The sequence below is a fragment of the Petaurus breviceps genome, unplaced genomic scaffold (genome assembly GCF_028583685.1).
Source record: "Petaurus breviceps papuanus isolate PSGF00001 unplaced genomic scaffold, PetGlider_PUasm1.0 186, whole genome shotgun sequence".
In the NCBI taxonomy this organism is placed as follows: Eukaryota; Metazoa; Chordata; class Mammalia; order Diprotodontia; family Petauridae; genus Petaurus; species Petaurus breviceps.
This window is the reverse complement of record NW_027185798.1, coordinates 653766-680081: the sequence shown is the minus strand read 5'-3', so window position 1 is coordinate 680081 and position 26316 is coordinate 653766. Positions and strand designations below refer to the sequence as shown.

The 26316-nt window shown below is 49.9% G+C and overlaps 1 protein-coding gene across 8 annotated transcripts; it reads right to left on the bottom strand.

Moving 5' to 3' along the window:
- Positions 1–576: 576 nt before the first annotated feature.
- Positions 577–24321, bottom strand: EIF4E2 (eukaryotic translation initiation factor 4E family member 2). Of its 8 annotated transcripts, XR_011168581.1 has the most exons (9): positions 24139–24309; positions 21065–21179; positions 20467–20601; positions 15810–15914; positions 14904–15056; positions 14666–14802; positions 7689–7768; positions 5650–5828; positions 577–3292 (listed from the first exon to the last, which is right to left on the bottom strand). XR_011168581.1 is itself a non-coding variant. In XM_069089299.1 (8 exons), the coding sequence occupies exons 1-7, from the start codon at positions 24156–24158 to the stop codon at positions 7723–7725; spliced, it is 711 nt and encodes a 236-aa protein (XP_068945400.1). In that variant the 5' UTR covers positions 24159–24309; the 3' UTR covers positions 577–3292; positions 7689–7722. The 8 variants fall into 8 exon arrangements, 7 of the variants coding, with proteins under 7 accessions (XP_068945400.1, XP_068945405.1, XP_068945401.1 ...); XM_069089299.1 differs by lacking the exon at positions 5650–5828; XM_069089304.1 differs by lacking the exons at positions 5650–5828; positions 20467–20601 and having other exon boundaries at positions 24139–24321.
- Between the last annotated feature and the right edge of the window lie 1995 nt (positions 24322–26316).

The window sequence follows — 26316 nt, the reverse complement described above, 5'->3', positions numbered from 1 at the left end:
ACACTCTGAACACAGAGCCTAACCAAGATTCAGCAGTGGGCACATCACACACTCCTGCTTGGGGTATCACCAGACTGCTCAAACCTAGCCTGGAAATGACTCAAAGGCACTGCTCCTCCCTGCTTTCTCCTCGGCTCCCATGCTAGGTTTCTCTAGCCCTGGTCTTTATGCCCTTGCATAGAGAACACACTTTCCACTTCCTGCCTTCTCAGTCTGGGGAATGACTTCCTCCAGCTTGTGGCCTCATCACAGCCAGCCCAAGTGGGAAGCAATGTGACCATCACCACCACCTTGGGCACATGTCAAGAAAAGCAGCACAAGTTCCAAAAGCAGAAGAAAATCAGGGGCTTCCCAATCACTGCACCTGTGCTACCCATTAGCCATGGGCTGTGTCTCTGGGCAAGGAATAGTTCCTCCAGAGCGAATGCTAATTGGTGAAGTCACCAAATACTAAACTCAGAGACTTCTATATGGTGCTAAGGCCTCCTGGATCAGTTTGTTCAAGGCTACATTACCCTAAAGGGACAGGGCAGCCCCCACAAATTCCCCTCCCACATTAACGAGTCCACAACCTGGTTCTTGCCCATTTTTCCATTTATTATTGCAGCAGACAAATGCTCTGAAGGTGCAACACTCACTCTTACCGTGGCCTCTCCTAATTCTCCACTAGTAACAGCCAGCAAGCCCTTTCTGGGAACAACATGAACCATATGCTTTAGTCTGGGTAAGAAATGATGGCCGTTTCTGGTTTCACAGGAATAACACCCCCCAAAAAACTGAAGGATAAAAAAGCTGGGAGAAAGGGTGCCTCAAAAAGAAAACACAAGAGGGGACAATGGAGCAGTGCTTGTGCCAGGTGCAGACGGCTCATCCATCCCCAGCAGGAAAGATGGGAAGGGGGGCTGAAATTCATCCCTGCTCATGAGGCTGGCCCTGGCAGACCTGTAACCACGCCCCATGTCACTGCACAGAAGCTGGCTCTGGTGAAAGAGATACCTCAAGCTCTCTGTTTTCAACACCAGGGGGTCAGATGGAGACAAGCGCACAGTTCTTCCAAGAAGAGGTGTTGGACAGCCAGGGCAAAGAAACATTGGGAGCTGACTGTTATCTAAAAGGGGTAATGAATTGTTCTAGTCAATACTGTGTCCATGTGTATGGATGTGTATACACACACATGCACCATATATGTATGTGTGTGTATATATGTATATATACATACACACTGTATGTATGTACGTGTATGTATATTTTGGCTAGTAGAAATCTTAAATACTGCAAGGGGGGGAAAACACAAGCAGCTCTGGAAAATATCAGTGGTTCAAGAGTCTGAACAGCAGATGAGAGTTAGAAGGGACATGGACAAAAAACCCCACAAATATGTGACCTAAAAAGATCCAACTCTGTGGACACATCCATGCACATGAGCACACACCCGACACACACACAGGTTTACGCCCCAGAGGGAGCACATCTCCCCAGATGCGCCCTCTTTGGCACTTCCACGGCAAATCGAACCATGCCCAGGCAAGAGAAAAGCTATTTCCCTCGGAAGAGGCACCGGTGCCAGGAGGAAGCCCCCCTCGTGCTCTCCCAGCTTCTCCTGTCATGCTCATCTGGCTCGGTGCTAGGATCCGTGCTCCCCACTTCTGAAGTTTGAATCATTCCTAAATTTCCTTAGGCACATCTGATTTTGCCAAGAATGGAAATGCATAACACACACGCAAACATACACACACTCACACACACATTTTCTCTTTCAGTCATTTTTCCATTTCTTCTAATGAAAACCTTTAGAATGATGTAAAAAAATAATAACAGGAAAGTATCCCCAAACCAGTGGTGACTGGGGTGCTGGAGAGGAAGAAACGATCCTAAGCCCAATGGGGAAATGCCTGTCACTCTCCTAGGTTTCCTCTAAGCCCAGTTGGTTAAGGGTCCCTACCTTGCTCCAGCCAACCCAGGCTTAGAGGATACTTTAAAGAGAGGCCCTCTTTTTAAGGCACTGCTAATCTTTGCTCCCAAGAGCTAAGTGGATCAGTGTAACTGGAAGGCTGCTGCAGGGTCCTAAGCCCAGCACTTATTTGGGCCTTGGGACTCATTCTACTTTTCCTAATTCAGTCCTTCTGGAGTTGAGAGGTCACTCAAACTTCTCAGACCAAGGATCTGGTCAGTCTTAATGCTTGATGACCGAAGCTCTCAAGGGTTTCATCTGGGCATCGCGTAGACCAGCAGGGATTTACCAGAGTGGACACCAAGCACAGAAGACTGCTGGGAAGGAGCTCTCCTGGCCAGCTGCAAACAGGCAGGAGAGGCGAGACAGTCATCAACAACGGCCAACATGTTGCCACCGATGTCTGGGATCCTCCCATGGCACATCTTAAAATGCAGCCAAATCTGGCCTCCCAAAGTCCTCTCTCACCTTCCTGCTCAACGAGGGGACAGTCAGCCCTCAAACATAGGCTTCTCTCTCTCTCTGGGTATCATGCCCTGCCCCCAGGGAAGCCCGACAGCCAGAGCTCAAGATAGGGCCTGGCTCCTGAGTAGAGGGGCCCTGCACCCCTGCAAAATGGGAGCAGACACCATGTCAGAAGCTGCACTGTGTGCAGCCATGCTGAGGAAGAAAGGAAGCATCCTCGGGAAGAGAAAGGGAAGGACCGGAGGCTGGCAGGAGGCCCTACGGAGCCCTGGACAGTCACCAACATATTGACACGTTTAAAGGACAGAGGTGAGGATGAGGGAGAATGGGGGAGAAAAAACCAAAATGTCCCAATAATTTAAAGGCAGCGCCAGAAAGGAGCACTTACAGCAGATAAGCATGGTGACTCTCTCCAACAGAAATTCTTCCCAGATGCACAGACATTCATAATACTGATAAACTCGCTGTCAACAGCTCTGGCACATACGTGTGTTCACAATACCCTTTGTGAAGTGTAACAAGAGTAAGAGAGGGCCCAGAAGGCATGTGGACAACGGCACACACAGCGAATGAAAGGTTCGACTCTCCCCAGAACCCCATTGGTAAAAAAGTCTGTCTATGACAAAGTCATCTTTTCTGTCTCTGCTTTATAGAGTCAGCGATGCCGGAGGGCGTCTAGCGGAATCCTTCCTCCAGGGATGAGTGCAAAAGGGGAGCCCATGGATCGGGGATGTCCCTTCAGTGAGTAGACGGAGGGAGCTGCTGGAGGCCTCCCGTCCGTTTCAGACAGACAGACACACACATACAGAAAAGGATTATTGCCAGCTTGGGTACTTTCACAATGTGATTTTTGTATTTCGAAAACTTGAATTGTCCCTGAAAGAGAAAGTGGGAGAGAATGGAGGATTTAATACATAGGTCATCTAACATATATCCATACACAGAGGGGGAGGTGGGGGTGGGGGAAGCTGTGACCATCAGCTTTGGGACCCTTAGTGACCCACCCCTGGCCCTTGCTCAGCGCCTCCCTGCTAAACTAGCCCAGAGATACAGGGACCAGCATCCCCCCTTTTCACTCCAAAGAACTCAGTCCAACAACTCCCAGCTGCTTATGAAGAAGAGAACACTGCAGGAAGTGAGTCTGGACCCTCTGCTCTGGAAACATAGATGGACTGGTCCTATTATTAGAAATAAATCCTCCACAATCAGTTTCCAAGTGTCTCCTCTAAGGTGCCTTTTTGGGAGCAGACAGGCTTGCCTTCTCATTTTTCTTCCTGAACACGAAGGTGTCTGAAAATGCCAAGAGGGGCTGGTAAGAAAGGGAGAGGACCAGATCTGATCCCAGAAGCAGAGACAGAGCCTGGTAGCCCAGAGAAGTGTCTACGGAATGAGCCACAGTCTTTCTGGGTGTGCTTTTGTTGGCAGAGCGTTTGGAGCACGGGCATTTCCCACACCAAGCTGCTCTGCCTAAGGCTGATCTGGAATAGCACTATTAATACATCAGAAGCACACCCTCCAGCTAACATGACTCAGTTATCTGTCTGCCCAACACTGGATGGGGGCTAACTGCCCTTTCCAACATGGCTTCCACTGCTGCTGTGCTCTCCAGGAACTAATGACGGATGTTCAGTGGGCGATGCCTGTGCTTATAATACCAATGCAGACACACTTTGGAACTCCATGTGAGGCAGAAGAATTAAGAGCAAAAATACCTAGAACCCATCAAAGATGCTGCTGCTGCTAGGACTTGCTTAAAGCCCAGTAACTCGCTCTGTTTCATATCATCACTGCTTGTCACCTCTAACCCAAGAATCCAACTGCTGATATGGGTCAGTATGTAAAAGAAGGAAAGGTGAAAAGAAAGGGGACACAGGAAGGGTTAGAGTAGGGGTGTTTCTGAAGGTGTAAAAACAAAATCATTTTTTCTATTAAAACAGGTAGATGGGAAAAGACAGAAAAGGATGTGCCAGGCCCAGTTCCTTTTAGAATATGATTATCTCCAGGGCTGTGGGAGAGGGGGTCCAGGAGCCATCATACTGATAAGCAGATATTCTCTGGAGAAAGTCAGGGTAGTATTCAGCAGACAGACCAAAAACTGAAGACCTCAGGTTCTCTAACACAAAAAGTACAAAGACTTTATACAACATTTTGCCACAAGAGAAATTTTTAAAGAAACTAAATAGCCACCATTCCAAGATGTCTATTTATAATCACAAAGTATGCCATCTGTGGAATAGGGCCTGAAGAGTTAAAAAAAAAAAGTTAAGGCCAAGATCATGCTGGGCCATGAAGAAAGTGTGGGAAAGGAAGAAAATTCCAATTAGCCTTAACAAGTCTACCTAAGCAGGAAAAAATAAAAACCAGAAAGTATGTGTCTAATTATATTTAAGAGAATAAAATGAAAAAAAAATATATCAATCTCATGTTTTGGTAATTTTTAGAAAAGCTATTCTATTCCCCGAAGACCAGTCATTTGTTTCACTGGTTCCTTTGAGATTTTTTGAGCAAAATTCTATTTTATTTTTCACAAATGAATGAAAATTTACATCTATAATTTTGATATGAATCCATAACAAAAGACCTTCAATGTTCCAGAGGGTCATGTTCGAATTATCTGCAATAAAAGAGCTCCTGCAAAGGGAACCTCCGGCAGTCTCTTATTCCTCCATGCCAGGGTCCTATCTGCCCCTTCCCTTTCCTGATCTCCAAAGCTGGAGCTGCTCCCTCCTCCTTCGCATACATCACTTGAAAAACTTAACTTCTCTGTTTCTGTATCGTATCCCCCGCAGAGCATCAACTCATTAGGGGCAGCTGCTCATTTTTGTCTTCGGATCCCCAGCACCCGACACAGGGCTTTGCACACTAAAGGGATTTAATAAATGCTTAAACAAATGAACGAGTGAGCGAATGAAGGGATGGAGGGGAGTGAGATGTGCTGCTGACAATGGCTGGATGACAAAGGCAGACTGAACAGAGCTAGGCCTTCCTGAAGCAGCAGGCAAAGGGGAGGCTGGGAACCAAGGGGAAGGGGTTGGATTCCCTTCTGCCCTGCTGACCGGCCCCAGCACTAGGAGTAAGCACCTACCAAGCAAAGGTATTGTGAAAGCAAAGGGAACTGGGTTCCAGGTCTAGCTTCACTACTTACTATCCATGTGACCCTGGGCAAATCACTTAACTTTTCTAAATCTCCATTTTCTCATCTCTTAAATGGGGATAACAATCAAACCACTTACCTCACAGAGCGGATTGTGAGGACACAGGAGATAGAAACAAGGTGCTACAGACATGTTTATTTCTGTTCTCATCACCACCATCCAAGATCCCTTGGGGAAAATGGGGGCTCCCTACCAGCCCTCTGGATGGGACTTCTCAGGCCTTCTTAAACCTGGGACTGCCATCCACCGCGACTTTCCTGGGGATATGAGTGGTAGAGGGTCTACACTAAACACACGGCTTGACTGTGGTTACTGACTCCAGTAAATATAACAAGTTGGAGACAAAAAAATCTCCCTGAGGATTGGATTATCTTTCTCCTCCAAAGGCCCCAGGAGGCCAAATTCTACCACCACACCTCTGTCTACTCCCAAAGGGATTTGGACCACAGCTGGGAATTACACCTTGAGATCTGGATTGAGCTCCACTGTGAGCCCCCAGGACTATGCCCGGAAAGCATGGCAGAGCTCAAGGGTCACCCATCTACTCCTGGAGGAGTCCCTCAGGAAATGCTAACTATAGCTCTCCTGTGTGTCCATCTTCAAAGGAATGCTCTGCAACTATCAGCTTCCCACCCATCAGCCCAGCTCTGGTTTCTTCCTCTCTTCCTGAAAAAACTACAGAGCCTCCCTAGGGACAGGGAAGCAACAGCCCTTCCAGCTCTGATTTCCACTTCTACAAGCTGCCCCTTAACAGCTGCCAAGTCTTCCTGACCAAGAAAGGAGTCCTGCCACAGGTGTGCCATCCCCCATGAGTCATCTGAGCCCTCTCTACTCAAGCTTGGGGTATTGATGAGGGGGATGGTGGGTTCTGCTGGAGCCACAGTTCAAGGCGCGGCATCTGTGCTCAGGCCAAAAGTGAATATGCCAAATTCCACAGCAGAACGCCTGCGGATGCAGAGCTTAGATACTGACTTACACAACAGATCAAGGGGAAGATTCTTTTCTACTATCAGAAAGGATTTCTTTATTAAAAGCAGTTCTCCCAGGACACTGGTCTATGGACCTATAACTACTAAGGGGTCAAGGAAGGAGAAGGGTACTGAGAAACTCACACCATGATGCATCAATAATGAGGATAAGGAAATGTGCTTGGAAGGGCATTTAAAGAATGCAGAGGGAACAGCATTCCCCAGCTGGGATCGAAGCCACTTGGGCTCCCCTTCCATATCACATGCAGTGGGTCAGGTTGGGCAAGGACGCTGGCTTCATCATGACATACACTAATGATCTTGGGGACTAGGTGTGTGACAGAGGCCAAGGGCATGTCATTAAGGGGCTACCCTGGCACTTCTCTCCCAAGAGGCTTCACTTCCCTCCCCAGCACCTGCAATCACAAGCCAACTACTACAGCTGGTGTTGTCCATTCTAATCTGAGCCGACTCTTTATTCATTGCCCAAGGAATAGAAGATGGTCAGTGTGGAGGCCTCAAGTCCCAATTCAGGCCCGTGCCATTCTTGGCACCAGTGGAATGACTCAGAACAATTTCTCAATGCCCCTTCTTATACACAAAGGAAGTCTGGTCTTGACAACCAAATACCCAAAACCCTCCGGGGTGATTCTTCTCAACCAGGAGGGCTCGGTTGTTCCCCTATGCCGGTCCCTATCTTGACAAGCAAGGAGTTTTCTCAGTTATAACTCAGAGTTTTAGCTCATTGTCCCAAATCAACTTCCCCGGAACCTAACATGGAAACACCAGGAAAGTGTACTTTCACGCCCCAGATGTGACTGTTCTGGCTACAAGACAATACCTGCACAACACAAGCAAATGGGAGACGTACCTCTCACCTGCCCCACAGGAAGAAATGGGGTACTGCCCTTTAACCCACAGGATGCTGTCAAAATGTATATGGCAAGAACCGATCACAGCGGAACCAGAGTAACAACATCTAGAATATGTTTCAGTGGTTTTTGTTAATGAGCAAAAAAATAATCAACTGGGGAGACCCGAGACAGCAGTGTAAGGCAGCCATATGTGGGAGAGGGGCGCCCTCTGAGAGAGAAGCCCAGCAGGGAGAGGTATGTCACCAAGTCACAGAGAAGATAGATGAGGCCCTACCCTGGGTGTGAGAGACAGAGGGGGGAGCGTCCGATCAGCGGCCGCTGCTGTTCACCAGGCCATGAAACTCCTCCCAGGCCCTGGCAAGCCAGAGACAAAAAAACAGAATAGCACGGTTCAGATCAAAAGTTTTTAACAAAGAAGAGAACAGTCACAGTGACCCCACACCCCCTTGGCAGACGTTCTTAGAGCCCGGCAGAGGTAGCTCTTTGGCCTGGAGAGATCCAAAGGAACCAGATTCATCTCAGCTCTGCAGCACCTTCCAGAGAGAAATAGGTCAGCCCCTGATTTGTTCCGGTTGGTCAGTCTGGCCCTCCCCATACTCTTAATGAGAGTTTCACAAAGATGTAGTTTAGTACAGTGTCTGGGATACAGGAGGTATTAATAAATGTTGGTCGACTGACATGCAGGAGGAGCCAATGGTGACCAGTAAGGGTGAGTTCACTTCTCTTCAAATTTAAAGAACGCTGAGTCCCAGCTTTGTGGAGTTTGGCAGGAATTACCTCTAATCTTATAAAAGGAAACAATAAAAAAATACTGTCCTGAATGCACTGAAGCAGGCAGCAGAAGCCCCCCTTCAGCCTAACAGTGAGAACAGTCAACCCCAAAGCCATCTAACCCAGAGAAGGAATAAGGTCCTCCCTTTACAAAGTTCTGCTGACCTGCCATGCTCAGGCCCCCAGTAATTAATGCCTTGCCATTTTAGCTACCTGGACACAACCAGCGATTCAAAGCTATCTGCCAACAAAGCTCATTACTGCTTTCAATGCATAACTCGACCCAAATGGCTTTTGGAGAACATGGTAGAGAAGGAAGGAGGGCTATGATTAAGCCATGATTTTCCAAGGCAGGAACTGTCTTCACCACGTCTGTTCCTACCCTCCCACCCTCCTGACACATCCCAAATACAAGGCCTCCAACATGGCAGGCATTCAGGAAGTAGCCACTGAATTCATGACGAGAGGTGAATGTGGCCCCCTGGAACACCAAAGTGCCAGCCTATTCTAGGTCAAAGCTTTATCTTCAAAGCTAATTTCCTGGCTTTTTGTTCCTGCCCCATCAAGGGCAGAATGTCTGCCAAATTTCCCTGGAAAATGCCTGTTCCAAATCAAATTAAGGTTTCTCAAGAATATGTGTACAAAACAAATACTAGGGCCCCGGAGTCAGGAGAACCCGAGTTCGGTTCCGGCCTCAGACACTTAACACCAACACAAAAAAACTAGCCATGTAACCTTGGGCAAGTTACTTAATCCCAATTGCCCTCCAAAAAGGCAAAAAAATAAAAATTAAAAAAAAAAAAACAAACCAAATACTAACCCACCCAGACTTGGCCAATTCCACTAACGGTCTGTTCTCTTAATAAGACTAGCTGAGACGCGAAGGCAAAGATATCACATTGCAAGAGATTACACACTATTGCCACTGACCACCCCTTCTAGTTTGCCCATGCTGGTGATTCATTGCCATTTTTTAATTGAAGAGTCAGCACTAAGACCTGGATGACTGCTATTCTTTTGGCAAACATTATTCTTCATCAAAAGTCTCACTTATTTCTAAATTAGAATGACATACCCCTTGGAAAGGGTGGATGAGGATGGAGAAGGAGGTGGGAGCAAGTCTAGATTCCCAACCAAGTGACCAGTCAGGACTTAACTGGGCAGGAAGATCAACGGGAAAGAGCCAAGCTATCGTCTTCTCCCAGCAAACTTGGTCAACACAAGCAACGATGGTTCCATTATAGGAGACAGCAAAGGAATAATGTGTGAGATCTGACGTACTACTTCATCAAGCTGGGATAACCTTACCCATCCTGCTGAATGGAAACCGAGAGTGGCAAAATTCAACATGTAGGCTTATTACCACCCAAATTATTACCCTCTTTAAAGGTGGCAAAAGATGGAATTGGAATTTTAAAATAATCCCAATGGTTGAGAGAATTTTCACTTTTTAGTTCTTGGATTAAAATAAAGGAAGTCACTTACCTCCCTCAGCCCACCTTAAACCACCCCATCTATAAAAATGGGTTGCTCCCTTAGTCTAACCCATCCCTATCTATCCCAAATCTCTCATGCTGCATTCTAAGTGGCTCTTCATAGTCTTTATATAGGAAAACTAAAACAAAAACACACCCAAAGATCCTGCCAGCCAGCCACTGTCCTTAGGATATATACTCAAACCCTGATCCTTCCCACTGGTCTTTCAGAGAAGGTTGAAGATTTGACCTTCTCTGGCACATCATACAAACTGGCTATCATATAAAATTGTGCTTCTTTTAAACATTGACAAGTGTAAGACCAATAACTGAGCATCACTGTGATCACATTTACTAGGCGAACAAAGTCTCAACTATCATACTATATTGTCTGAAACTTAGAAGAGAGAAGAAACTGCCCCTTATGGACTACCTCTGATCTATCTTCTCTACTAAGATTTGAAGTTCCCTGAGAACAGGGTCATGTCTCACACGCCTTCAAACACTTACAGCACACAGCCCAATGCCTTCCCCATTATAGCTCAGTAAGTAGCAAAGCTGCCAGTGTCTAAAACTGAAATCATCCCAGGATCACGGAGTTAAAGCTAGAAAGAATCTGAGAGATGACTGAGCTGATTTTGAATGAAACAAAGAGCAACCCAAGCCAGAAACCTCAATGAAGACCAGCCTTCCTGGGCAGAGTTAATGGCACTGTGCCTCTAGCTGGGGGATGTCATAAATTTGACCCCAGAGTAGCAGTGAGCATAGATCCATAGGGCACCTATCCTAGGACTGGCCCAGGGAGCTCATCTGAGGTGAAGATCCTTATCCAGGATGGGCCAGGCTTAAGAAGTCTGTCATGAAACTGCAGTCAGTCCATCTGAACACGGGATGAGTTTCTCCTCTCAACGGCCCGAGCCAATGCCAGGTCATGGTCCCTAAAGTCAAAGGGGACAGAGAGCACCTGGGTCATCCTCCTTCCCTTGAAGCTGAGTATCGCACTATCAAAGTTGCTGCACAGACTTGAGCCCTGCGCCCTGCCCATCAGCTCCGATCCCCTAGATCTGAGCTGCGAAGGCCAAGCTTCCTGCTTCTGACAATGCTTCTTTGGCTGACCACATTTCTCCTTCAATGAAAGGGGTTGATTTTCCCTTGATGTTCACAAGGAGGCACAAAATGCCAGATAAGGACTTCCACATAATTAAAGGGAGTGAGCAGCACTGAGCCTTAGCTCAGCTTAGTAAGTCTACCGGGTGCAGTTTCCCAAGCCCGTTCTACCGGTAACGAAGCAACTTCTAGAAATAAAGTAGGGTGGCTATTGTAAAAGGTAACTCTGGGAGCAGATTCTATCCATGCTCAATTGGAGATACATGTTCTGCCAGGCAGACTGATTCAGCACTCACTTCCTGAGTGCCAGGGCCAATTGCTCAGTCCTGGAGAAGAGTCTCATGCACCACTGAGCTCTTTCTGGCTCATCACAATGTAGCTGGGCAATGGGGTCAAGGAGGAAAGGAACCAAAGGGCCACAAATGGCTTGTAGTAGGGACATGGAGAAGGGAGAAGAGAAGCCTGAAAGGAGGAAAGATTAAACAACAGTCAAGAACTTGAAAATGAGGGCGAAGACAGCAAAGTGAAGAAAGAGACAATGACTGAAAATATCTTCCAAACTAACTCATCCTTTTTACAAAAGGCTTTCTGCACTTCTGGCAGCCCTAGCACGTGTGATGCTTTCAAAACACTGGACATTTCTCTTTCTTCATTTTCCCTACGAGTCACTTGGCCTAGCAGGTACAAAGCCTCATCATAGTCCAAGAATCCGAGGGAACAGAGTAAAGCATAAGCAAACTCTGATATTCATCCAGCTGTGGCAAAGAAATCCCCAAACGTGGTGCCTTCTAACCAGATCTCTCTCCACTAGGCAGTCACAAAGCCCATCAACAGCATGAGTCATATTACACTTAAAGGAAAGCCAATCCTCATTTAGGATCTTTAACCACTCCTTGGTATACTTCACAATCCTTGAGGGAAGAGGGAGAAAGGATAAAGCCTGTCAAAAGAGCCTGGACGTTAGAGGTCCTGGAAGCTCCTGTAAGCAGTCCTGACTACCACTAATAAAGGAAACAAGAAAGATATCGAAGGGTCCCAGAGCCCAGTGTTCCTTCCAGCCCTCTCAGGGTGGACGCCGGTTATCAGACTGGCCCACCAGCAGGCTAGCACAGCCAAAACTACAATGACCACTTTGGGAAAGTAACTATTATGGCCAAACCCACTTTCTGGCACAGTCTACAAGGCTTTGAAGTGTTGGTTGACAAGCAATCCAGTGCCTGTGGGGATGCCTCAAGATGGTACCAGAGCTTAGTAAAGAAAGTGCTGAGCAATCTGCTCAAGCTCTTTTTGGGGGTTAGAGAATCTTGCCTGCCTCCAGAAGACAAGCTGCAGCAAACAAGCAAAAGCGACAAGGCCCTGTCTAGAAGTAGGAGCAGAAGCCAGGACCCAGCTCTAGGGGCTCCCTCCCATGGAGCCAGAGCATGGGACAAAGATGGAGGCTGGAAAGCCTACTCTCTCAAGCAAGGGGCCTCCTCACCCCTCCCAGGCTGCAACCTGAGAAGAGCTGGGCTGGGAGAAGAGGTGAAGCTCAGAGCTTCCAGATCCACCAGTTCAAGGGACGCAACAGACACGTAAGTGCACACAGACAGAAGCGGGGTTTGCACTCCCCTGCCTCCAAGCAAGAGATTAATTCAAAGTGAAGGCAAGCCGAAAAAGTCAGCAAGACAAGACATGAGGCCCCCCCTCTCTGGGCCTAATGGAAGTGGAGTCCTAACGTCCCCTTCACCACCCGAATCTCCACTGTGGTTTGATGGGGTCTAAATCACTGGGCCTGGCTGAGGGTGTCCCAGGTGCCCTCATTCTGTTAGGCCCTGGGGGCTGGAGGAAGACACCAGAGGCTCCTCTTGGGCATCACAGCTGGGATGCTGCATTGTTCCCTGGGACAGCACTACAAAGGAGAAGCCCAGGGAGAGGTAGACAGGCTGCTTCTTGGAGGCACCAGAAAGAGCAAGATCATGAGACAAACTTGTTTCGCACCATTTATTGAGTGATCTCGGCTGTCACTGTGGCTGTTAGCCTGTACTGAAAACAGAAGATGCTCTTCCAACTCCTGTTGTCCGGGGACAGAGGTGTCTTCCAGGTGGCACGCCAACAGAACAAGGGACTCCGATGATGCCAGCTGCGACGACGGTGCCATCCAGTAAGGGACAGGGTCATGGCACATTCAACCGCGTCTTCCAGAGGTTTTGAAAAAGGAGCCTTTGGGGGCCCAGCCTGCCTGGCATTCTAATGGAAGTGCAAAAAGTTGGCATATTGGGAGGGGAAAGAGAGGGAGAGTGGCATCTGGGGTCCAAGCTGGGCTTTTTGGGCTCCCAGGGTTGTAGGGCAGATCTGTGTCCCTTAAGGTCACCTTCTCTAGAAGTCTGAGACACCCTGCCAACAGTCCAGCTCTCCAAGGATTCCTACACATGTCTCTAGTATAGAGGGAGGGCTGCTCAGGGCACTGGGAGAGTGCAGAGGCAGAGAGGGGCGAGAGAAGCCGATGGACTTCCTCTCTCTGACCAGAACAGGTAGTAGTACCCAGACAAACGCAGGTGTGGGTCTACACACCGTCTGGCCAAAGGAAGAAAATTATCAGCATCCTAAAAACAAAGAGTAAGAAAAACCAACCTAGAGAAAAGCAATGCTGACCTAGCAAGACTAAGACAAGTGACTGGGGCAATGGCTGGCTGGTGGTTCTCTGGCTAACAGCCAGACCAATGCCAGGGCACTCAATAAAAGCAGGCCACTGAAATGCACAGAAGCACATACAACACACAGTGGCAGACACAGAGTCAGGCTCCTAGGCTGCCGGCGAGGTGCGGGGCGTGACCCCAGTTGCCTGAGGTGCTAGGGGGGAGGGCTCACCAAAGCAAATGCCAAGAGGCCCATGGACTCTGCTGACCTCACCCAATTCCACACACCCAGCACCCTCTGTCCGGGCACAGGGAAGCAGTTTCCCAAATGGCTGGACTGCTGTAAACAACTGGTGGGCTCATGATTGGTCTTTAATAAGTAGAGTAACATGACGGTAATGATAATAATACTTGGCACTGCCAGGAGCATCCTCCACTGGAGGGACTCAGATCAATTACAGACATTAATTCTGCCTCACAACAACCCTGTGAGGTAGGTTAAGTATTATTATCCCCATTTTACAGATGGGGAAACTGAAGCACAGACAGGCAGAGACCTACCAAAGGCACACAGCAAAGTCATGGTCAAAGGGCAGTACTGTGCCCAGGAAGCCTGCCTCCTAATGGTCAGCTCTCTTTCCCAGGCTGAGATGAGCTAATGGCTTTTATTGGCTTTTTACTGTCCTTAGTAATACCCTGTCTCTGAAAAGGCAACCCTGGTCAGGGAGATTTCCTATGTGTAAATGGCTCCATTTCCTGAGATTCCTGGTGAGATGCCATGGCTTCACTTCCACATTTGACCCTTGTTCCCCCATTCAGGCCATCCCCACAGGAACCACCTGCTCAGCAGTCTTGGCACTCTCAGCTTGACACAAAAGGAAATGACATCACTACCCCAGGACTAAGTCCAATTCCTAGGGCTAGGAAAACAGACTGAAGCTAAGGGGTTAAAAGTGCAGGCAGGGGGAGGCTAGGGCAGAGACACCTTGTCTTTCTTTTAAGGAAATAGATTAGAGAGACTGAAAGACAAGGCAGCCTATATAAAAATATGCCTAGGTTAATACAAAATGGTTTTAAAGCAAAGATCTCTTTTCCACAGCCCACGTTTTATCCAAGTGGGTGCCTACCAGAGAACTCTCTGAAATCACCCCAAGCACTAGTGCCTAAGACTGGGCAGCCTCCCGCACAGTTGTGCTTACGTGGGCATATGGCTGGGAAGTGCCAATGTGGGGGCCTGTTTCTGCCGAGCTCAGGGACACCCCCGGCCCCCCCACAACACGTACTTGATGCTGTCGGTGTGTGTTTTGTATTCCATTATGGTGTTGGGAGGTAGGTTGAGCACTCGACGGAGCGTGTCCCGGATACGGGCCGTGGTTGCTTGGTCACTGGCAGTCTTGTTCCATATTGAAATAATGTCCTCCTATAAGAAGAGGATACTCCATCAAAGCAGAGAGGAGGCAGCTGGAGACCAAAGGCAGTGACTGCACCAAGCAAGGCAGGGCCAAGCCCACAGTGACTTACCTGGAAACGGACAGAGACAACTGCCCCGCAGATCTCCTCGCCCACCATGAACTGCTCCCCTAGCATGGCCAGTATGAGATTCTCCCAGCACCGGGACGCTAAGCCCTTGCGGAGGCGGATAATCCATTTGCCACCATTTTTGTTTGCATCATCCTATAAAAAGGAGGGTGAAAACATAAGAAATGACTTCAAAGCCTTTTCCTTTTCCAGACCATCTGACAAAGAAGCCCAACTTCAGGAAGGACTGGCATCTTCTGAAGCGCTCTATTCTGCAGGAGAAAAAGGTAAAAATATAGGAGCCCAACAAGAACTATGAGCCGTAACAGAAAGTGCAGAGACAGCCTTCCGTCCAATACTCTTCTTTTCCTAAGAGATTCTTTAGGGAACAAAAGGAAACCAAGATGTAAGAAGAACATGATCAATTACTACGAAGCCCAAACTCAGAGGCTGGGAATCCAGAGTCTGGTGAAGGGAGCAGACATTGGCTCGGTCTCAAGTTACCCGTGGGCACTTTCATGTGATATGTCCTGCGTCCCACCTCCTCCTGTTATCTGATCCTAACTACCTGGAGACTCTGACAGCACCCCAGGCAGCAGCTGACACTGGCAAAGGATCCTGGGGGAGCGGGAGAGAAGACCCAGCTCAGCCACTCTGCTCTGGCCTGTGTGGCCTGAGCTGGATTTCTTTTCTGTATGTGCCTTAGGAAACCCCACATTCACCAACCCCTAGAAACAAACCACAGACGCAGGGCCTTACCTCAGAAGGCGTCCTGTGAGTATTCACTGGGCTCTGCTTCTCGGAAGACACCAGTTTCTGTTTACACACTCAGACCCCATCACTGCTGCCAGAGATGTGCCCAGGCAAGTCCAAGCTAACCCTAACGTGCAGGTCAAAGAGCTGACTCACCTCCCACATGGGTTTGATGCCCTCTTTGAAGAGATGGAAGTCACTATGGCCTGTCAGGTCCCCGGGACGTACCATGTGGCTATAAAACCTCCAGAACTGCTCAACCTGTGAAGACACCCGTTAGCACCACGTTAATGAAGAAGGATCCTGCCAAGCAAGCCCACGTAAAGCAGCCTCCTACCAATATCTAGCAAGCAAACTATTTTGGTTTTCGGGAAGCATGCACATGCCCTTTAAGCTTTCTGGCAAAGCACATTGTCTCCCTCATTCCAATAATCCTTCTCAAGCAAACTCACCTCCATGAAGCCTTGGCTTCCACCTGGTGCCAGGTGCCCCAGTCACTCCAACAATCCCATCCTGCACACATCTGCAGAGCCTTTATGTATACCTAACATTTTGTTTGCTACATTTGTGCTTATGAGGATTTCTCAGTATTCTCTCACCCATTAGGCTTGACTGTTCCATAGGGGGTCAAGCCCTTCTCTATAAAGTCAGTGCAGCAGTCTGCAGACAGCAGGTGCTAGATAAATTCTAACTTTAAAGGAAAACATATCAAGAAAAACAAGACTGTAGGACAATCCAAAGACAGAGAAGGGCCCTGGTACGAATTCTACCTCATTCCTTGTAGAGACACTAGAAGACAGAAAGACAGTCAAGGAAATACTAACGAGCTCCAAAGCAAGGTGGCCTGCTAAGAGCCTTGCCAGGCGTCAAACAAAGGCAAGATCAAGGCTGTTCTTCTAGCTTTGGTTAACATGTAAGATTAAACAATCTATACCGTACATGAAGTTACCATTCTTAATGTGAACATTCTACAGGTAAGCTCACACTCCAGCTTTTAATATTGTAACTTTAACTACACCAGCTCCACGGCCTTGCAATACTTAGTTCTCGACGAGTTTAAATGTTGGGAACTCTCAGGGATTCAGGACGTGGCAGCTGGGGACACAAAGCTCACATACAGACTGGTAACCCTGAGCAGTTTCCTTAAAAGTAAATACAGAAAGCTTTATCTTCCTATGGACAGGACTTCTCCAATTGTCTACAACAGGCCTGTTACCTTATGTAGTTGTCACAGCCCTGTCTTACAGCTCAGAGCAATGAAGTGACCAGCTGGTGAAACAGACAGAAACCAGAGAAATCACACTCACAGCCCGCTGCAGCCGGAACCAGAATAAAATGGAACTGGAAATGTCTTCCCAAATAAATAAAAATGTCATGTAGCATACATGACACAGATTTATGGCTTTCTAGTGGGTCTGGCCCATCAGATGGCAGGACTGTGAATGACCAAAGGGGTTTTCCTCATCTCGAAGCTCCCATGCCCACAGTTACGGGGCTTCACAAATCCCTGCACAGAATAAAAGCAGAGAGAGTGGAAGTAATCTAGGAAAGCTCCTTGGAAGAGTCAGTTCTTAGGAAACCTTCCTGCATTCCATCATTCATTATATACCCAAACAAGCCAGACAAAGGAATGGTCAGGACTCCCAGGAGCCTAAGGTCTGCAAAGCTAGGAAATGCAACTAGGTGTGATTTTAAAAAAACAATTTTTCACCAACAAAAGGCTTTTTTGGGATGCCTTTTGTTTTTAAAGAACACTCATTTCCGAATGTACCCTTCCTCCTTCCTTCCCCAGCAAAACTAACCAAGACTGAAAAAGCAGGGAGCTTAAATAGAAGTGCCATGACATTCCACGCCCAGAGTCGTCCACCTCATCAAGGAAATAAGGCGCTAAAGGCTTCCTAAGAGTTACTGTCCCACATTCAAGTTACTTTTCAATGGAGTACCCGCCTATGGGCACAGGTACTCCCCCTTCCTGCCCCTTGGCATCTGGCCCTGCTCCCTAGAGCCTCCTCTGAGAGTACCAGCCAATGGGCTCCTTGACTGCCCACAGCACATACGGCACCAGCCATATACCGTGATTCAGCACATCTCCGTCCAATCCAGTCTAGCATACATCGTCCTCTAAATATTCCATAGGTATGAGCTTTGTCTTCACAAGACTAACCTGCTTCAGCTCAGGATGTGCTGCAGGAGGGGGAAAGGCCATTTCCTAACAATGCCTGTAGCACCCTCTAGTCTACACATGGGAGGTGGGGATAAATGGAGGCTGAATTCAATGAATTACCCCCACTGGCTACCGTATGTGCCCTCTAGTGGTGACTCTGGAGTGCTGAAGTTTGCAGTTTGATTTTAAAGCTTCTAAGGCTACTGATTTGAAAGAAATTAATACAGTAAATATTCAGTGCCTGTCAGACGCAAGGCACTGAGGATGCCAAAACAACAAAAACTGCTCTAGAAACTGGTATATGGGGGTGCAAGGGGCACAGAGGGGAGGTGGAGGCCGCTGGTACAGGGGACGATGTCTGGGGCACAGAGGGGAGGTGGAAGCCACCCAACCTGAGAAGCCTGAGGACAACAGGTGGCAGGAAGAGACTGAACCAGCAGAGGTGACAAAACCCAGAGTGGTTTCAGGAGGCCACTGTGCTACAGGCACTGGGAGAAAGTGCCAGTGGAAGAAGGAAGAAGGAAGCAGAAGGAACACCCAGCCCAGTCCACACTTCACAAGGCAGCTAATTGGGAGTCACACCAGGTTTCTGAATACATGAACAAGGGGTTCTGAGGAGGGCACAGAGCAGGGCCAAGACTCACAGGCTACCATAGCGGTCTCCTCCTCACACTCCTAAGCCTTCAGAACAGACTACAACGATAGGCTTAGCTGCTTTTCCTGACACACTCTGTCCATACCTGTGGTTTCCACAGGGCCATTCCTCTTTGTGACCTGCCTGTTTTCCCAAAGGAGGGAGAGAGGAAGGAGGCACCACAAATATGTGCCAAGAAGAAAACAGGGGCTGCTAGGGCTACTCTTCTTGGGGAGAACAAACCCCAGGCTCGGTGCAGCACAAGAGAAGCCAGGACATCCCTGGACTCAGCTTCCTGGAGGGAGAGGGAGGGGGGGGGGGGGTATGTCACCCCTGGCCTAAGTAGGTAAGTGCCTCCTTGGCAACCCCTAAACATAGCATAAGGCCTGGGCTGGGACACCCTGCACTGAGAGACCTCCATACCACAAGCCCCCTTTCTTCAGCTTTTCCTCTGGAAAACTGGAGTCAAAGTCAATCTTTAAACAGGCACTTGGGCACATGTACATTTGCCCTCTGTTCTCTCCTGGCCCCATCTCTCTGGTGCTCTATGGTTTCCTCAAAACAACTCTGCAAAATAAGTCATTACGTCCTTTATTGTGCTCATCTTACTGATGCAGAAACGGAGGCAAAGGTACCATGGGGAGGATGTGGCTCCTTCTACTTAAGACCGTTTCTCCTAAGGTTATGGAGGGAAAAATTCCAGTAATGACAGTGACACTGACAAACCATCTGATGCTAAAAAATGGAGGGACTGAAGAGCCCCAGTCCTACGGAGAAGCCCAGCAGACCTCCCTCTATCTACCTGTCCCCCAGCCACTGACGGCCAAACATATGGAAGATGTGTAAAAGCAGGCTGGTATAACCAGAGCAGGGCCAGCCTGGGCAGTCAGCTGAGAGCCAAGACTTGACCAACCTTAGCATGACCCTGGGCAAGTCACTGGTACTCAGCACCTCTCATCTGCAAAGTGGGGACAAGGCCATGTGGCCTATCTGTCTCATGGGGTGGTTGTGAGGCAAGTTCTGGACAGAACTAACAGTGCTTTCTTGGTGCTACCTTCATTACTGTAACCTTAAGAGATAGGGCCCTAAATATAGAAGGAACCATATCGTCCTCCACTGTCCCTTTTATTTTCCCATTCTGCAGCAGCAGTGGCCCATCCTGAGGGTCAGGCTGGAAGGATGGAAGGAAGCCTGCCCTGGTAGCTTTTCACTGTCCCAAGCAGTGGAGACTCCCCCAAATACCCCAAGGAAACGCCCACCTTGGCCTGAGCATCTCCATCCTGTGCCAGGTGTACAGTACCTTCCCACCCAGATTACCGCCTCTCTTCTTTCCTCAAAACATCCGCCTATCCACAAGAGCTGGTGAACAAGTTTTTTTTTCAGCTGTTTAGGGTCAACTACTCTCCGAGGACCCGGGGGCAGGCTGCCCTAAGAGAAGATGAGATATTCACCCCATCTCTTGTAAAAGTGATTCTGACCCGTCTTTCATGCCTCAGACAGGTTCAATCACATAAAAGGGGTCAGAGTAAAAGAATCCAAGCAGTGAAGAGGTTCACCCTAAGACAATCTCTGCCATCCTCTCTGATACTATAGAATACACAAAGCAAAAGGGGAAGGAACTCTTTGCTTTGAACATTATCACTTAAAACAAAGCAAAACCCCACTAGATTATAAACTCCTTGAGGACAGGCCCATTTCTTATACATCTCTGTGTCTAACACACAGTTTGTGTTCAATAAAATGTGCGAAATTAAAAATTTAAGGAAAAACACTCTGGATCTCAAATCTACAGCCAAGATTTTCCAATTCTAAATGAATCGATGTTTTAAAATACATAGAATTTCTCAGTTATCCAGGGTCTCCTGCAAACATTTAGTTGGTGTTAGAGCAAGCGCAGAAGTCACTGAATGCCAGTTGGCCAAGGCAGACTGCCTCCATGAATACCTAGGTACAAACATGATACCACAAGCCAGGCAATGAACTACTTCTAATCACTACAGCGAGAGAAGACTCACGGAGGCGAATGTGCCGATCTGCTTAATGTTCTGCTCGTAGCTCTGTGAGCTGGTCGGCCGGCCTGGCGTCCTCCGAGAGTACCAGAAAGTGTAGTTGTACTGCAGGGGGTGTTCGGAAGGCCCAGGGACAACAGCCTGTGGAGCAAAGAATCCACTTAGCCCCTGGCAACTCACCCCCTTCCAGAAAGAGAGGCTTTTTTTGTGGCATTCCTCAGCACTCCTAATTCTCCCCTGACCCCAAATAAAAGGGCATTTAGCCCCTAAATTAAGGAAGGATAATAAAAAACTCTCTGCTTTTGGCAACTCCAGTCATAAATCCTAGAACAGGAGAAGGTACACCACCTCAGGGACCTATGATGAGAGAAACTCCAGGAAATCCCCTCTCTCAAAACACAATTCTCTCAATCCAGCATGATAAGTATCCAAAGCAGGGGGAAAGCCTTCAAGATAGCACAAAACCTCTGAGTAAGGGGATGCTGGTTTCAGAAAAAGAGGATCTGTGAGATGGCCTGGAAGTCTTGGAATAAACAGATCTCACCAGCTTCCCACGACTCAAACCTGCTGCTGAATGCATCTGAGAACACAGCTCCAAACACACCTTCCTCTTGTTGCTGCTCTGACTTTTGTCTCGCTCACTTTTTTCCTTCTCACCGTCTTTCTGTGTGCTGTTTTCTTCATTCTGGTCATGGTCCCCACTGTCATCATCCTTCAAGCTGAAAGAAAAGACAAAACAATGTTCCTCCTATGGCTCAACTCTCTCTCCCACATCCAAAAGAACCAGGAGATTCATGAGATTCACTGTCTTGAATAAGAGAAAACCCCCGAATTCAGCATGTGGGTGTGGAAGATGACCAACGTAAAACAAGGAAAGGACTCCTGGCAGGTTAAATGAAAACAAGACCCCAAGCAGAGTGCCTAAGCCCACCCACCAACACCGTTAACAAATCACAGGTGTCAAAAGGGAGAGGGAGCTCTCAAGGGCACCATCCCAGAACTCCAGGGCTCCAAGCTTGCTGCTCCTTCTCCAGCTCAATGTATAAGGATTGGGCACTAATTCTAGGATTATGCTGACACTGGAGAAAGGCAAGACAGACTAGCTCAAGGAGAACAGACTCGAGACAAAAGTCGGGAGTGTGGAAGGGAAGATTCTAAAGCAACAACTTAAAGCTCAGAGTTGTGAAATCATTCTTTTGGCTGCTGCCTTGTAGCTCAAGGGAGGTATGTAATTAAGAAGTGTGACTAAGACTAGAAATCTCTGACTATACCCCAGGTTGGAGGCATTAAATACATGAATTTATTGCAGAAAAAGAAGGTGATTAATCCAAGTTCCAACTCCCTTGTATCAGAACCACCATCAGCCGACCTTCCCAGAGCATTTGCTGCTCGGTGGCGGAGATGGATGAGAGGTCAAAGAGCCGTCCTGGCCTCAAAGATCAGAGCTCCTCCTGCTTTCTCTTAGAGATTGCCTTCCATTTATTCTGAACATATCTTGTCCAGGGCTAGCGATTCACATGCTGTCTTCCCACCTACACGACACCTGGCACACAGTAAGTGCTTACTAAATGCCTGATGACCCACTGACATATATATGCACATAACAAGTGACTAGACAAAGCACCAGATGAACGCTGCAGACAGTGAGCAGTGTAAGAGGTCACAGGAGCTACATGTGCTGATGGGGAAAAAGAAGGGCCAGATATCGTGGGACAGAAGAAACGAAGACAAGGGGAGGACGGAGAAGAACAGGACCACTCTGGGCAAACGCTCTGCCTAATGAAAGAAACCTGACCCAGGAGACCTTGAAGCAAGCAAAAGGCATTCCTGAGGAGCCACAGAAGCTCAGGCTTAAGCGCACGCTTCTACCCTCGTCTGAGCAACATCTTGACACTCAGGTGCCCATGCCACTGACCGGGAGTCCTCTCCATTTTGCCTCAGCAACTTCTACTCCATCCTCCTAATTCTACCAGAGGGCCGAGGAAAATAAAGCTCTGCCCGTGGCCTTCTCTTCTCTGGGTTTAACATTCTCAATCCCTTTAACCAATGCCCGGAAAGCCCAGCTTCCATTCCCCTTGTGATTGGATCTCCTTGTCCCTTCCTTCCCCCATCGCCTGGGCCTTCTGCCTCCCCCACCTCTAGCCTGCCAACTTCTTTCCCAAAACGTGGTGCAGAGAGAGGACTGAAGCAATCCTCCAGACACTGCCTGACCCAGGGGAGGACAAGTCTGACCTCCCTGGGCTGGACACCAGGCTGCTCCCTGAGCCCGTGATGACTTAGCCAGGCCTCTGCCATTCTGAACTTGCATAGATGACTTTTAAACTCAAGTGTTCAGACCTTCCATGCATCTTTCATCTTATTAAACGTGGATCGTGGCTGCCGGTGCCATCATCATGGACACGTATCCAGTGATGTTAAGGGACCGCCGGGGAGGTGGGGGAGCAGGCACCCTGACCAACCAGAGATACTCCTGTCCTGTACCAGACAGCCCTTCTGCCCGCACTTGCTCAGCCCACAGCCCTGCTGCACATCGCCAGGGAAGGGAGCATAGCACAGGGGGGGAGGGCTCTGATGTACATTTCCTCTTAGTAACAAAGTTACTGGTGAGGCCTCAAGGCTTGACAGTAACAGCAGGCAGAGGGAGGGGGGCTCCGGCCATTTCTCCAGGGATGTGTCCTGGCCACCAGGTCTGAGTTTGGGTCTCATTAATGTCTCCAGCCAGGCCTTGCCCCACTTTGAGCCTTAGCTTCCTCATCTATAAAAGGAAGGGGCAGCACCGCTTGGGGCCCCACAGGGTCTGTGGCCCCAGATCCCGGGACAAAGACCTGGCTTTAAATCCGGGCTGTGAGACCCTGGGCTGGTCACTTCCCTCCTCGAGGGCTCCCGAGACCATGCACTGGGGGCAGCCGAGGTCCGCTGGCCCAAGGTCACAGCCTGCACCCTAGGGATCTCTGGCTTGACTCAAGTTCTGTGACTCACCCAAGGTTACACAAGCACCAGGGCCTGGGCCCCGCCCCCATGGCCCCCCTAGGGAAGGCCCTCGTGGCTAAAGGACACTCCCTGGTCCCCGCCCCCCATCACCCTGAATCTAATCGACTGGGAAGCCCAGAGTCCAGAGGCCACCCAGCCACCAAGCGGCCGGCATGCAGTAGGCGCCTACTGTGTGCCGGATACAGCCCCACCTGCGTGGCCTGAGGCAGGTGCTCAATCCCTGCCCTCTGTGGGTGATGGGGGCTGCCCTCAGGGAATCTCCACTCCGCGGCTAAGACAACGGGGGAAACTGAGGCCCAGAGAAGGAAAGGGATTTGCCCAAGGTCACAGAGGGTAGTGACAGGGCCAGGATTCGAACCCAGGGCCTCGGACTCCAAATCCAGCGCCCTTGGAGCTGCACCGCACGACTGCCCCGCCAGGCACCCCAGAGGCGCATAATCAATGCGAGGAGCCTGGAGGAGGGGGCGGCGGAGTGGGTGCCCCAGATCTGCCTTCCCCTTCCGCCTTTTCCCCCCGCCCCTCCCCCCCGCCCGGGTCTGCACCTCCCTCTAGCTCGGGGGTCCCCTCCCCCCCCCCCGGCCCCATCCCCGGTCTCGGCCCCGGGCGGGCCTCGGTGGGGGCGGGCTCAGGCTCAGACTGGGCCCGGGCCCGGGGACGGCGGTTGGGATCGCGCGCCACGCCACTCACGCGTCGAACTTGTTGTTCATCCTCTCACCGCCGCCGCCGCCGTCGTCTCACTCACTGACTTCCGCTCCGCCGAGTCCCTCGGCCTCGGTCCCCCGGACACTTCCGGTGGCGCTGCGTACAGCCGGAAGTACCGCGCGCGAGCCCCGGGCCGAGGTGGGAGGGGGGGAGCGGAGCGAGCGCCTTTTCGGGAAGGCGGGGCCTGGGGCGGAGGCAGGGGCGGGACCGGGAGGCGCGCTTGCGCAGTGCCGGGCTGGGGGGGGGCGGGCCGGCTCCTCCTCCTCCCAACCATGTGGGTGGGGCTGAGAGCGGGGCGAAGCGGGGCGGGAGAGAGCTGACGACGTCCCTGCTCCGACGCGGGGAGTAAGGAAAGAGGAGAGGGGCGAGCGTCCTCCTTTTACGGGAGGGGAAACTGAGGCCCAGGGAAGGGCGAGGACCCGAGAGATCACAGGTCCAGTCTCCTCAGTTTACAGATGGGGAAACTGAGGCCCGAGGAGGGGAAATGACGTGTCAAAGAGCCTGAAGGGGCTGAAGAGGCGGCCTGTCCGACCCCCCCACGCGGCCCCCTGCGGGCTTCGGCTTCCAATGGGGGAGCTGGGTCTGCCTTCCAGGCCCCCTCCCAGCCCCGCCCCCCGCCGGCGCCTCTATCCCCCCGCCCGCTCGGCCTCCCTCTGACTTCCACCTCCCTGTCATCCCGCGGCCGTTACCTGGGGGCTCCTGTAGGCGGCGGCCGTCTGGCCCTTTTAGGCACCTGGCGCCTAGTACAGAGCGGGCACACAGTCGGCGCTTAATACATGCTTATTGGTGGAGTGGTTGGGGTGTCTAACGTCCCTCCGGCTCTAAGGGCATCGATCCCTTCACCTGTGACACCTCCCAGGCTTTTGGGGGACACGAGGGGCGCGGGCCTGCGCAGGAGGCTGGAGAGGCCCGGAGGCGTCTGATGGGGCCGGGAGTGAGGACGCCAGACCGCTTGGGACGGCCTCAGAGTCCAGAGGGAAGAAGGAGGCGCCAGAGAATGCTTAGAGCAGAGGGCTTGAGGGAAGGGTCAGTGTGAGCTCCTAAGCGGGAGGCCAAGGCCTCTGCTGACAAACCTGGGCTGGGACTGGGCTACAAGGCTTGGGGAAAGAAGGGACGGATTGAGAAGAGCAGCCCATCAAAATCAAAGGACTGTCCCAGGGCCCCTCCGAGATCAGGTCGCATCAATCTGTACTGGACACGATAGGCGAGGTTGGACGACCTCCTCCATTAGCCTCCAGGAACAGAGAAAGTGAATGGTGGGGGTAGAAGAAAGGGACAAGGAAATCCGATGGAGAGGCCATTTTTACTTAATTATAGTCTGAAGACTTCAAAGGAGGAAAATGAGGCCGGAATGCAGTAGAGGAGTGAGTCACAAGCACACACGAAAGTTGTGGTCACAGTAAGGGACTTCAGAGCTCCGGATCACCAAGGCAGACCAATTATGGGTGATCGTGAGAGCGAAAGTAGGAGCATCCCTTGGAAGGAGGAGGCCCCAGTGTCTGAGGGGAAGGGACACACAGATTGAAGGACAGGAGGGCTTGGGGTTGAGACAGACTGTGGGCCAGATACTGGAAGAGAGGCAGTGGACGTGGAAAGCTTCAGATTTGGAGTCGGAAGACCTGAGTCAGAATCCCAGCCTCCAGAGCTTTGGCCAAGTCCCTCAACTTTTCTGAGCCTGGGTTTTCTCATCTGTTAAATGAAGGAGTGAGAAAGAATGACCCCCAAGGCTCCTTCCACCTCTAAATCTATGGTCCTATTGGGCTGTGATGTTTGGGGGCGATCCCAACTCACTTGGCTGTTGGGCGTAAGGATTTGCATTCATTTAAAACTGTAGCTCAGGGGCCCGCACAGGTGTGTTCACTTTTACTGATCAGCCAGGAGACCAGAGGGGACAGTCGATACTGCACCAGAGTGCTGACAGTATCAGAGGAGAGAAGGGAATATATTGGAGGGATGTTGCAAAGGTGATATGGACAGGCCTTGGCAACAGATTGGATGTGGGGTGTAAGAAATAGTGAGAAGTTGAGGATGGCACCTAGGATGAGAGTCTAAGAAACTGGAAGGATAAATGGACCTGTTTAAAAGCAGGTGTTTCTCTCTGCTTCCAGCGGCAACCCTTGATGATAGGGCTCTTTCTCTCTTCTTACCATACTCTCAGTTAAA